The following is a 13,446-nucleotide window of genomic DNA, read 5'->3' on the forward strand; positions in this document are numbered from 1 at the left end:
TATATATATATATATATATATATATATCAAGAACGTTTACAAACTATATCCGTGCATTGTCGTAAACATCGTGCTACTTAAAATAATTTAAAAAGACGCGTTTAGGTTTTGATACCAGTTCTCTGCTCTAACAAAAAAGATCATCTTGAATCGAGTAATTTTAAGATAATCTTCTTTGTTTTACAATATCATGCTTTAGTCTAAATAACACTGAATAATATTCAGTGTTAAATAATAATATTTAACTATTTAATATCAGAACTAAATAATATTCGAGGATATGATATATCTTTCAGCTACTGTGAGAAGCAATCGTAGAAGTGAAATGAATAAAGCAGTTATATTGAATAATTTATTATTTTTACAAAAAAAAAGTAAACTTATTCACTTTAGTGAATAGCTGCAATTTATGTTATTGCAACATCTGCACTCATTTTGATATAAAAATTGCTTTATAGAAAGAACTATTTTAGAAAAGAGTTAACAAGAAATTTTATTAATAAATATTTCTGTCGACATGAGAATCAGATCTAAGGAAACCAAATCTATTTTCTTGCAAAATTCTTTAAGAAAGAATTACATGAAATGCCGTTCAGAAAGCAGGAAAGCTGTATACAAGTAATTGTCGTTTCGTGACTTCGTGCAATTTAGGTTTAAATGAAAAAAGTATCGCTTGTTGATTATTGCAAAGAAGTGTATACAAGAAATGGAGAGTTTGAGGAGCAAGCACAAAGTAGAAAAATACCTTCTTCAAACTCGAAATAAATAAATAGATAATTGTTATTATTCCGTGACAGCTCGAAGGAATCACTGTAGGAGGGCGCTGTCCAGCACTACACACAATTTACTGCCTCTCCACTACTTAATCATCTAACTTCGCTACTACCATCAATGCACAACTACTCCACTACCAATGGATTTTTTTACTGTAAATTGCGTGTGTTCTCTTGACCGATTTTCCAGTATGCGGGATGAAGAACCCAACTTTCAGGGAGAAACACCTCTACTACCGCCGTATGAGATCGGCTAACCCACCTTCAATTGAAAAAGTCCAAATAAATATTCCTCTCATCACAACAAGAATTGAACTTAGATCTTTCCCAATCGAAGGGTAAAATGACCCGTTGTTCTTCCAAACGGTGTTATAAATTCGTATAAAAAATAATATTTATTACAGTAAAAAACAAAAAGAATATTTGATAATAATTTGGATTCGTATTAATGCATCGCATGTGTAAGCAAAATAGTCTCTAACCCAGCTTTGCTATCCAGAAACTGAGTCATATTAAAATTAAAAAAAAAAAAAACGTAGTGCATAATTGTTCAGTTTTTAACTCAGCAGTTATGCGGACTAACTTTTCACTTACCTAATTTCTGATTTCTTACTGATATTTTTCATGCAGCGTTTGCTTCACATGATATGAAAAAAAAAAAAAAAAACAATAACGCTAACGCCAATATTCTCCAAAGGGAGTAGGCGAAATTATTTCCCCACTAACTTTCTGAAGACTGGTTGGCAGCCAATCTCTCTTAGCAGTCATAGACAGCTGGTCCAGAACTATCAGTAATAGTACTGGAGAAGAGAGTGCTGCAGACAACGGCCACCATTTCGAAGTCCTTAACCATGACATTATATTGCTTAAAATTGTGCGCGTTTTTTTTTTTTTTTTTTTTTTAGTTGCGTGATTAGAAAACCGAGTTTGCAGGAGGGGGGACCCCTACTTCGCCTAACTAAACTGAGCCGCTAAAAGAGGAACCAATTGTGATTGGAAATGCAGTGTATAGCACGTCGATATGGGGCAAATGAAATTATTTATTATAAAGACAAAAAAATTATACGCTTGATTAATAATTACAAGTTACACTGATATTATCAGTATAATATATTTAGATTGTTATCATTACTCATTAATTCTGATATTGATAATATCTATATTAATGAGTAATAATATTTTGTATCGTATATTATTTGTTATCTAAGTAAAAATACAAGTATGAAAACAATCAAACTCCTCCTCCTCCAAAATAGGAACTCTTCAGGCAAATGTCAATAAATATCATGCATTTTTATTGTAATCTAGGTGATTCGACCGTGCTCGCTCTGATCAGCAGTCCTGGAAGGTAGTGTTATACCTAGGACTTTCAATGCAGCTTTTGCAAACAAACATTCAATCTGCAGAGGATCGGCATCGTCACTGCTTGTTTCACAGACAGGTTGTGCTGTGAATGTAAATATCGTGAATGCTCTATCGGAGACGTCAGGCTGTTGAATTCATATTGTGAACACGTTCAAAGGTTTATATTTTTAGCATGTCTATACTTTTAAAAATATATTTTTCACATTTATATTTCTAGCATATTTATTTTGAATTTTTAACATGGCTATTTTTTTTCTCTCATAAGGTCTGTCTATTTCATTATCTGCAATGTTGTCTTTCCCGAGTCTTCTCTAAAAAGAATTGGAGAAATTCCCATTCTTAAAAAAAGTCATCACATATTTTTTTTTTAAATGCGCGGTTAGTAGTTGGAAGGGAACCAATCGTTCGATGCTGTTGGCACACTCTCCCTCGATGAGTCTTTGGACTCCCTGGAGGTGTCAAATCATCATCATCATAATAATAATAATAATGGGTACAGCTATGTCGGTTCAAATACTACGTTACTCAGTCTATCGACAAGCATTTAAGTGACTGCAATCATTTAAGTGGTGCAATCATTTTGGGAAAAAAAAAAATGAAAATTTAGGCTTCAGTAACAATTTTAAGACAGTTCATCGGAATAGAAAATATTTTTTCATGGGACAGACTGTATTTTATGCATAAGAAACTTCTACCTACCAGTAATGAAACAGATTGTTTCATTATTTATACAATTTATCCAGGTTTATGCTGCCATCTATCAGCTTTAGTTTTTCTGACTCAATTATATTTTGTTATATTTTGATAAACGAAATTGTGTCTGACATATATCATTATCTGCTATTGGGAAATGACTGATTTCTACGATGCTTAATTTGACCTGGAGTCAAGAAATTATCATAGAGCATAATTGCTGACAAACATGTGAGGGAAAATCCAAGTATAATGCAAACTTTAAAGTTTAGGAAAACGAATTCTGAGCATATTGAGCATAATTATCAGTCTTTTCTCTCTGCGACTAATGAAACGGATGGAATTAATTCATCCCTCCGACATCTAGAGCAACCTTTCATTTTTATCCGCCAATATCCTTCAATGTGTAGGGTCAAAGCCCTCTCACTCGCAACTTCCAAGTGCTTCAATATCCATCGCTTGCAGAAGAAATGCTACTGTCTCTAACGATTAATGTAAACACTTTCATTGCCTAATAGCCGTATGTCAGGAATAATTCGATTGTGTCCTTATGTACTGTAAGGAAACACAGCCTGCTGGCTACTGGGCAACCATCACCATTACTGTAACTGTTCTTGTATATTGCTGAGTAACTGTTTCATGTAATTTTCTTGGACTGCTGTTCCTAGTTACATGAAGCAAGAAAAAGACATTGGCTTGATAGTAATCATATTTTTGCAAGATTTGTCGAAAGTGCCTGATCAAGGACACTGTAAAAGTAAAAGTGCGCGACTCTTGAGCACCAGTATTTTATTCCAAATCAGTGAGCAAAGAAATGCCTGAAGGCCAAAACTAGTGGAGCGACTAAGCAAAATTTAACATTCGATCCTGTTATACTCATGCATTTATAAGCTGCGTATGATAGAATATTGTGAAGGCGGCTAAATTACGAATACTACTTGCTTTTCTAAACTGTCAGAAACAAGCATTCTCCTATATTCGGCATACTTCTCTGAAAACTCAGATGGATACATCATTTTACAATGGAAAAATTTTTGGTAAGGGATAAGGGGATTATTTTTAAGGAGAATTTTTATGCGATTTCCACCCACGGAACGTTGAAAACCTACAGTAACGCAAGAGGGCTAAGGGTTTTATTTTATTTACTTTTATAAATTTTATTATTTTTTTTTTTATATATTTTCACATAATCCATAACCAAGCTCTGGCGACTAAGCATGGAACTTTTTCAAGCCACTTCAAGCTTTCAATAAGTGTGGTGGTCGTCTCATACCAGACGATGAATTTCATTTCCTACCTAAAGACATTCCCAAATATCCATGCATACTGCGGTATTCACGCAGCGTGTTGGTTGAAGATCGGATATGCATCCACTCGGCCAACCAAGAGAGCAAAAATAAATAAATAAATAAATAAAATGAGTTTGATTAGTCAAGTATAAGGTGTCTTCGCTTTCCAAACATCATGCTATGGATCGGAATATCACTTTGCCATGAATGCTTGTAAAAGTCTTTGGGTAGTACGTCTTTTCAAGCCGGTGGGGAACCACCATCCTGATTACCGTGACTTGAATGAAGCGCCATTCGAGAGTGAACTAATTTAAAAATAATTCCATGCTTGGATCGCGAATTTTGTCTCCTGTGGTGCACACAGCATTAATAGGTGGTACAAGTGTCCAACCATTCGTCGGTGAGACTGACAATATATATATATATATATATATATATATATATTAGGTAGAGCTATGTCCTAATATAGAGCTATATTCCTAATATATATATTAGGAATACAATTCGCAAGAGTATTAGTGTACTAATTGATCTCTCATATCTCATTTTTAACAATCGCGTGCGTTCACAGCGGCGCGTGCACACGCACAGAGGGGTCGATACTTAACCCACTTAAAAAAAAAAAAAATCTAAAATTCGATTTCTTTCTTCGTTTTTCAAGAGGCATATTTTCGCTTAAAATGGTTCCTATAATACAATCTCTTAAGTACCAAAACACAAGAAAATTTAGAAATTAAACATATCACTGCAGTTTATTTATTATATTTTTTTGGGGAGGAAGGGGGGGGGGACGTATTTAAACGAATTGTGATATTTGCGAGTTATGCCTAAATAAATAAATAAAGTAAGAATATATATTCACATGTATGTGGAAAAGCATGCTCTACAGATAGAATTAAATTGGTTTTATCAATGTTTTTATTGATGTTCTAAACGTTCATACACTGACAGATTCTACAAAAGGTAAGTAAATGTTCATTTCGCTATTAATCGCCTCCTATCTGCTCCCCATCTTTCAAAATAAATGCCGCATTCTAATACTTACGTACCTTTTTCCAGACACAAATGAGAATATCCGTACTGGCATATTTTGGTAAACACTGATAGAGAGAGAGGGGGAGGAGGACAGAATACGCCCACGTTAGTCTGCTTAACATTTATCAAAACTCACCATGCAACTGCTTTCCGAAATTATGATTTTTAAAATAATTGATTAAAGCGGATGAGTGAGCCACAATATTTGCAAATTTACAAGCAGTCCATGTTGCTATTCCCAAACGATTATTATGTAGTCGAAAGCTGTTGGCGTTACAGCAATATTGCAGAATAAAATACTGGATTCAGAAATCAATACCGATGACTTTCACTTTTGGAAAGTTCTTGATATAAGAAACGCCACCCTATTACGCAAATAATTAATAATTCAATCAATATGATTATATATATATATTTTTTTTTTAAATTTTTTTTTTTAGACTATCTAAACTGAACAGAAATGCAATTTTAGTATCCTGCTTGCGCATAAAGTGCAAATTGTACTGGTAACTCTCTGATTTAAAGTTTAACCAAAGGTATTGATTTACATCATCTACTAAGTTATGTATAATTACGTGAAATTATGTATTTAATAGAATTGATTGTCCTGTACTGTTGAAGCTGGCAACAAGAAAACAAACGGTCAGCGTGGTAGTATGAAACTTCTTATATAGCGTATAAAAAGATCGTTCCTCTCCGTTACATCCCATTGCATTTTCAGCTATTAAAGCACTCAGCAAATTTTGATGAAATCGAAATTCATGAAAGCGATTGGGCAACATTTGATTGATTATTTTACAATTATTTTTGCTTTTCTATTATAGGAAAGCAATGAAAGAATTGTAAAAGGAAAATCCAGTTGTGTTCTATAATTGTGGTTTCAATCATTCCATTGAAATTAGGTCATCAGTGAGCATACAAAACGTGAAGCCCATGACATTCTCAGCTACTAGATCTTCATAACATGTTTACGCACACAAAATGTTTATGCGCGTAAACATGGAATCACTTAGCTTAGTGATTAACTAGCTCATAGCAGACTCAACATCCATTATGACTAATTTAATTGGCTTTCCACTTTCGATAAGATCAAGTGGTCTGCCCTACGTCTATCTATAGTCTCATACAGCTCTCAAATACATGAGTTCACGGACAGGTTTGTTTAACAGCGAGAAACACTCGAATTATCAAGAGGATAAAGTTCGTTCATTCCAATATAGCACACTGGTGTACAAAAGCTAACAACGAACTACATGTTAGCCTGTATATTCATGTCTTTTAGCGACTACAGCCAAATGTGGATATAAATTTATTTCTATCATACTAATAAATTATATTAGTATGATGTTATAAATATGTATAACATCGTATGTTATAAATATGTATAACATCGTATGTTATAAATATGTCATAATATGTTATAAATTTCGTACAAATTAAACTGCAATACGTTTTTGGCAAAAGTTACAAATTTCTTAAGGACGAAGTTAAGGATTAATGTACAGTGCTTACTCAAAACTATGTGGAGAGACATTTCAGTATGGAATATGTCCACTCCGAACTGCGATGCAGCTCTCACAACGTCGTACCATGCTTTAAAGCTTCAAGAAAAGTTTACAAAGATAAAATTTTTCTTGAGGCAAGAAATTTGCCTCAAGAAAAGTTTATCCTTGCTCGTCCTTCAGAGCAAGGATAAACCTTGTTTGATTTCTGGAGGGGAATTTCGAGCAGCAATGCGTTTCCTATTGCGTCCCAAACGTTTTCTATGGGGATGAGATCTCGGGAGCGTGCTGGCCACTCGATGCGATGAATATCCCCAGTCTCCAGAAGTATCTCCATTGCTCATGTACGATGTGGTGTGGCATTGTCATCCATAAAAATAGAATCCTTCGCCTACAACATCACGGAACAATCGAATATGACGTTAAAGAACTTCATTTCAATATCGTTCACCAGTCATAGTCCCTTTTGTCCAGTACTTGTAAATCAGTGTGTCCATTAAGCATAATTCCTCCCCACACCATGACCCCAGCACCACCGTATCTATCCCTTTCAAGAACATTCTCGCGATGGTATATACCACTTTCCCGCCAGATCTAGTGTCGCCTAGAATCGGAAGAAAGACTAAAACAACTCTCATCTGTAAAGAGTACATTAGTCCATTGGTGTGTTGTTCATTTTTCAACACCAATGAAAACGTATTCTACAATGAGCTGTGGATAAAGGAACACAGACTACAGGCCTCCTGGCGTATAGGCCTACTTGTCGCAGACGTCTTGCCATAGTGTGGGGAGATATCCGCATACCTGTGCTTGAATGGAGCCGACTTGTAAGCTCACCTGCCATGGTGCGTCGATTACGTTTTGCTGTTATAAACAAAAATTTGTCTTCATGCTCCGTTAGAACGAGGGCAATGGTGAAACACCATTGCTCTCCAATTTCACCATTTCCCCAATGGTGAACTACCCTAAAAATCTCACCAAGAACAAGAAAAAAGTCACCTAGGGTCGGAAACGACTGAAGCGATAAACCACCACCATCTGCAAAAAAAAAAAAAAAAAAAAAAAAAAAAAAAAAAGACAAAGATGCACTATTTAACGCACAGTTCTTTATCTCAAGTTTAACTAACGTCTAATTTATGAAGAATTTCCAGTCAGTTTTCAGATTCTTGTCCAAATCGTAAAGTTTAATAGGTTGATATCAGCAAGCTATTATCACCTAAATAAATCAGAATAAACGTACTCATCAATATTGACAGGTGCAAAGTCCGCTCTATCCAAAAATTTCATATAATAATATGGATTTTTTGTATTGAGAATATGTTTCTATACAATGCTTAAGAATTTATTTTAAATTGTAAAAATAAGATCATCTTTGTTATTAGATGCGTCATCGTTAAATTAAATATATTTGTAAAATTCTGGAAGAAAAGTTACATTAGGCAAACAGAAAACAGAATATACCGTTTCTTTAAAGCCAAACATTTCTTGGCAAATTACTAACGACTGATTCGACATTTGCACTTCAATAAACGCTATTCTAAGCAGCTTTATGAGAGCAGTTAAATTAAACAGAGATCTCATAACCACACCCCAGAAAAGGGGAAATGTTATACAGCTTTAAAGGATACATGCAGGGTGGTTGTCTTTAAAGTGCGTGGTGAGTCAGTTGAAACAAAAATTGTTTAAATCTGAATTAAACTGTCCTTTTAATTTTTTTTTATTTTTTTTAAATGATTTAATTTCAACAAAGTTGAAATTTATCATATCCATAATTTCTAATTATTGCTAATAAAATCCTCCAACTTGACTGCAATATTTTGAATGACGGTCACCTCTTCTTTAAAAAGGCATCTGAATTTCATAACGGGTCGTAAACATCACAAAGAGATTTAAGCATTGTACAAGGCCGAGGAGTTCGTCATTGCAGAGAAGAAACTGGTGAGATCAGCAACTTCGTGGAGTTGCCTGGCGCTACATTTCTTCCACGTGACTGCCACAACGCCGTTCTGTCGGCAAATGATTCGACCTGCTAGCTATTCCTTCTTGAAGATACTAAACATTAAACAATAATGGTGTGTCCTACATTGTCTAGTGGCAACGATGTGGGGAAATAGCCTCGAGTTAACTTCCTACTGTTGTAACAGCAATGGTACAGAAATACGTAATTACAACAATTGTCAGAAGACTCAGCACCCTACAGAATGGCAGCAAACAGTATTCTAAATGGCGTTAGTTGACGGTCTACTCGGTGATATCTGCGTTACTGCGCACAAAACACTATTTCTGGAAGTGTGAGCTAAGAGATAATTTCGACCTCGCGCACTTAATGATAGTGTCCCGTGTTAAGTCAGAAAACTCGTTACTGTCTCTCTCTTTCATGCCTGGCGGTTGCAATTATATTAACCAGCTGACTCACTTCAGGTGGTTCGCGTAATTGTCAAGTCCTGAGAACTAATTCAAAGCAGAAAAGCAAAGTACCAACTGTAGTTACTTGTTGAGACAATCTTATGCTTCAAATGATGAGCAGGTAAGTCGTTTATTATAATTATTGGAAGAAAAGACTGCGAGTCACATCTGAGCTACATTATATACCTTTGGGAGAACTCTGATACACAAAATGGCTGCTCTTACATTATGGAGAATGCATCAATTAAACTGTGAACAGTTTGTTGTAGAATCATCACGACAGGTAGATGCCATCGTATTATAAATAGTTGATAGTATTGCTTCATCTTATAGCGACTTACACCTTGTCAAGAAGTCTTTCTCAGTTAACTTACAAAACTATTATTCCGGACATGGTTGTAAATACTGTTATGTATCTCTAAATTATGGACTCGGCCTTGCAACACTCAGTTGCTTATCCTTCCATTGTTAAGTGGATGCCTCTATGAAGAGCACACGTAAAATTCAAAGTGAACAATGAAGAAATTTGATTAAAGAAGGCCAAGAAATTATATTATTGTTTTATTCCTTATCCAAGTGAAAACAAACAAAGTTTGCCGCGTGAAGTATCTTCATGGCTAGGCTACTTGTATATAGAGGCTAGTGGCTTCACATTAATTGCCTTAGTAGTGAAACCAAGTGAAAAAACTTGCAACAATTAGAAATTAGATTTGGATGGAGCAGTCAAGACAAGTGGGGATGGTTTCTTCCAATAAACACGGAAATTGAGCGAACTGAATTTTTTAAAGTCGGTTTTCTCTTTTTCGACATAGTCCATATTATTAATTGTTGGCTAAACGGGATGCTTATAGAATTATAAGTAAAACAAAACAAAACATGCATGATGCTGGTGCGAAGAAGCATTTAGGTTTGATATTTTACTCTACAGAATGGTGTGGAACCGTGATGAAAATATGGAAATTATCGGCTAATAACTGCATTCAGTATACATGACAACCAGGAAATTCGAATAAATAATAATACTGCATTAATAAAAATGAAACATTACCTGACATTTTCATGTTTTTGAATGTAGATCTTGTGGAACTGTCCTTCCCGAGGGCATATGATGTCTTCTTTCATCTCCATGGCAACGTGTTGAGGTAGAACGCTCAGTAGTAACCTTTCCTATATCAAAGGGAAATCGGTGAGAATCTGGTTAGCACAGTTACGAAGCTGCAACGAGGGTGTATGTATGAATAGTACATGGAGAATATCTACTTTATATCTAAAGTAATCGATGCCATCACGAGCAGATAATGCACCTATCACACTTCTAGATTTTAATTTTGTTGAGTGGTATACACAAATTAAAAACTGCTCATTTATAATTTTATTTAAACAAAGCTTTACTGACTTTCTTGTATCACTGCATTAATCGTATTTACATATACATCTGTGCGAGAAGACTTGAAAACCACAGTTCCATGAAAATGAGTTGCTAAAGTTTTGAATGGGAAACCTTAGAGAAATAATTATTCCATTCTGAATGAATCAAACCGAATTCTAAGAGCTAAGCAAATAACATTTGGTCATTAACGAATGAGAGTGATTTCATTTAAATTTAAGGAATGTGTCTACAAAAATATTTAAGCACTATGGAATCAACCCCGACAAATATCAGGGAAAGATTTTTGCTTATTAACTAAATCAAGCTAATTTACCCCACTAAACTGATGACAAGTAGTTAGTTAAAAATGGTAAGAATGATTATATAAAATGGAAGGAAGCTACTGAGAAAATATAATGTTCCCATTAAAATTTGATTCATGCATAGATTAGGTAAAGGAAATGCGGAGAAAGAACTTTCGTTTACCACTGAAGAGAATTTTGAAACTCTTCACTGTTTTGTACAGCAGAAATGGCGAGTCCTCTGTGAGCATGCGTCACACATTTTTTTCCGAATTTAACTGCCTTCCTTTCATGACTATCTTTAGAAGACCGAAAATGCAGTAGTCATATGGGGACGAGAGAGAGAGAGACATATAGAACAGAGGCATTCAACCATTTTTTTCCGTTCACGTTCGCCACAATAGTTTCTAACATAAAATGTATTCGCCACATGTAATGAAATATCAAATTATTTCTTTTTTGAACTATATCAAAGACAGTAATGCTTGAAATAAAATTTAAATTCTATTTATATGTATAAATATAAAACCCATATTTATATATTTTAATCCACAATATTTTACATTATCCTTTTTTCACAAAGAAAATCATACATATCACATAACTTCGTCAGTAATGTGATAATTGACATCGTTTTTCTGTAATCAAAAGATTGACATTCAGCATGGATTCAGATAGCGTACCTGCCTCAATATTTTCATCCAACAACCATATTTAGATATCAACATATAGTCAATTTTGAAAACGTTGTTCGCCGAGAGCCGCGGCTGCTTCGGGTGGGCATTCAAAATAATACAGCGCGCAACCATAGACAAATACAATAGACCTTTGACCTACTGTACAAATAATAAAATTATATTATTTTTATTAAGGATTTTAAACAATTTGTATTCCAAATTTTAATTATATATATGTGCAATGGCCATTTGCCACCCTAGAAGTATCAACTCGTCACAGATCCTTGTCCTTTTCGTCATTTGTCACTAGAGCTTGAACAGCAGGAATATAGAATATATTCCAAGCATTCCTCTTTTTATCTATATCCTACTCACAAAAGATTATAAGACTTATTGTCTTATAATCTTTTGTGAGTGAATTGCGGGCCTGGTTAGTCGAGTGGTTAGTTATCCACTTCCAGCCAAGAGATTGCGGATTTGAATCTCGCCATGGGCATGGATGTTTCTGATTGTCCTGCTAATTCTGTCTGTGAAAAGGGCATCTGCGATTCTTCTACCGATTCTTCTAGCAGAATGTTTCACTTCCAAACCTTGTTCTTTTTTAAAGCCACTTCCCACCTCATATAAGCTGGACCGTGATTGAGCTGTTTTGAATTACGAATCCGAAGCAATTAAGGCTTAGTGCCATTGTATTATCTTGTCAACATATACGTATGCTCTCCTAGCCAATTTGCCGTTTTTCGAGATTAAAAAAAAAGGTTCAAGTAGGAAAAATCCCTGAAACTTCCATATGAGACCACACAGGAGAAATGAAAATTTCCCACCACTTAAAGACACTCAGAAGAGTGAAGTTAAAGAGCTGAGAGGCTATCCTCAGTTAAACAGGCCAGCACCTAATTAAAAATGTTTCATGTTGTTATCATTAATTCCCGCTATTCTATTTAGAACTGGTAATGTCAACATGCTCCAGAAACTTAATATCTAGCCCCTCGATATTTAAAGAAAGGAATGTCTGCATAACTGCACCGGATTTGACAGTAACCTCAAGATGTGGCGGATGTTGATTTGCTATGTGTCTGGGTTGAAATAGCGTTTCGTTGCCTGCAACAATTTTATAGATAAAGTTAGTACCTTTTGCTCATTTGATCAGAGATTGTAGAATTTTGTAAACTGATTATGCACTCGTGTTCCACCGAGAGAGTACTTAAACATCTATATATTACTTGATAATGATGTGCAAACAATATCTTGTAAACTTTATTTTTTAAAAAACTACTGGGAGACCTGCACATGCTGTCCTATTTTTAAATTTTTTAAAATTTAGATTTATTCCTAAATCAATTTTAAATAATTAAATAATCATAGCATTTTCGTTATATTATATGTATGAAAATAATCTTAACGCAGCTGTCCGAAGAGACTCAAAATATTCAGCAAGAAGTTATTTTCTTCATAGAAATAAAACGAAAAACAAACAAGAAAACAGCACGCACTGAAAGATTAAAAAAAAAAAAACATAAAAACCGTTTGGGAAGTAAAATTCTCAAGAAAGCTCTACGAGTACCTCTTAATCGATAAACGCAACTAACAGCTTAGCATCGTTCCCGCGTGCAGCAGCTATCTCTGATCGTCAAGCCGGCAGAATCCGAAGCAACAGGGGCTAAAACAAACACGTGAGATGAAACTGCAAGTGTTGTGGAGTATTGAGAGAAGAAACCCGGCTAATGACAACAGAAGAACTACATGGGGGGGGGGGGGGGAGAGAAGCGAGAGAGAGCAGGTGCAGCATAAGAGAGAAGATGGAGGCATTTTCAGACTAGCGTTTTTCAATCACGCCAGTTATGGTACTTTGTGTAGGTGCAATAGCTGGGTTCGTTGTTAAGGCTGGGAAATGGGCTATAAAGTGGAGTAAATTCTTCCTATAGTGGCCACTTAAAGTGCCGTGTGGTGCATCAAAACACACACACACACACACACACACACACACACACACACACACACACACACACACACACACACACACACACACACAAAA

The 13,446-nt window shown here is 35.1% G+C and overlaps 1 protein-coding gene across 1 annotated transcript in view; it reads right to left on the minus strand.

Annotated features, from left to right (window-relative positions):
- The window catches only part of LOC150094441 (adenylate cyclase type 1-like), a 619,545-nt gene that overhangs the window by 395,894 nt on the left and 210,205 nt on the right, over window positions 1–13,446 (minus strand). Inside the window, exon 3 of the mRNA XM_090412469.1 lies at window positions 10,112–10,230. Within this exon, the coding sequence (XP_090268595.1) occupies window positions 10,112–10,230 (119 nt within the window). The remainder of the gene's footprint in view (window positions 1–10,111; window positions 10,231–13,446) is intronic.

The sequence above is a fragment of the Typopeltis vanoorti genome, chromosome 22, assembly GCF_054136105.1.
Source record: "Typopeltis vanoorti isolate ZY-2024b chromosome 22, IOZ_Tvanoo_1.0, whole genome shotgun sequence".
NCBI lineage: Eukaryota > Metazoa > Arthropoda > Arachnida > Uropygi > Thelyphonidae > Typopeltis > Typopeltis vanoorti.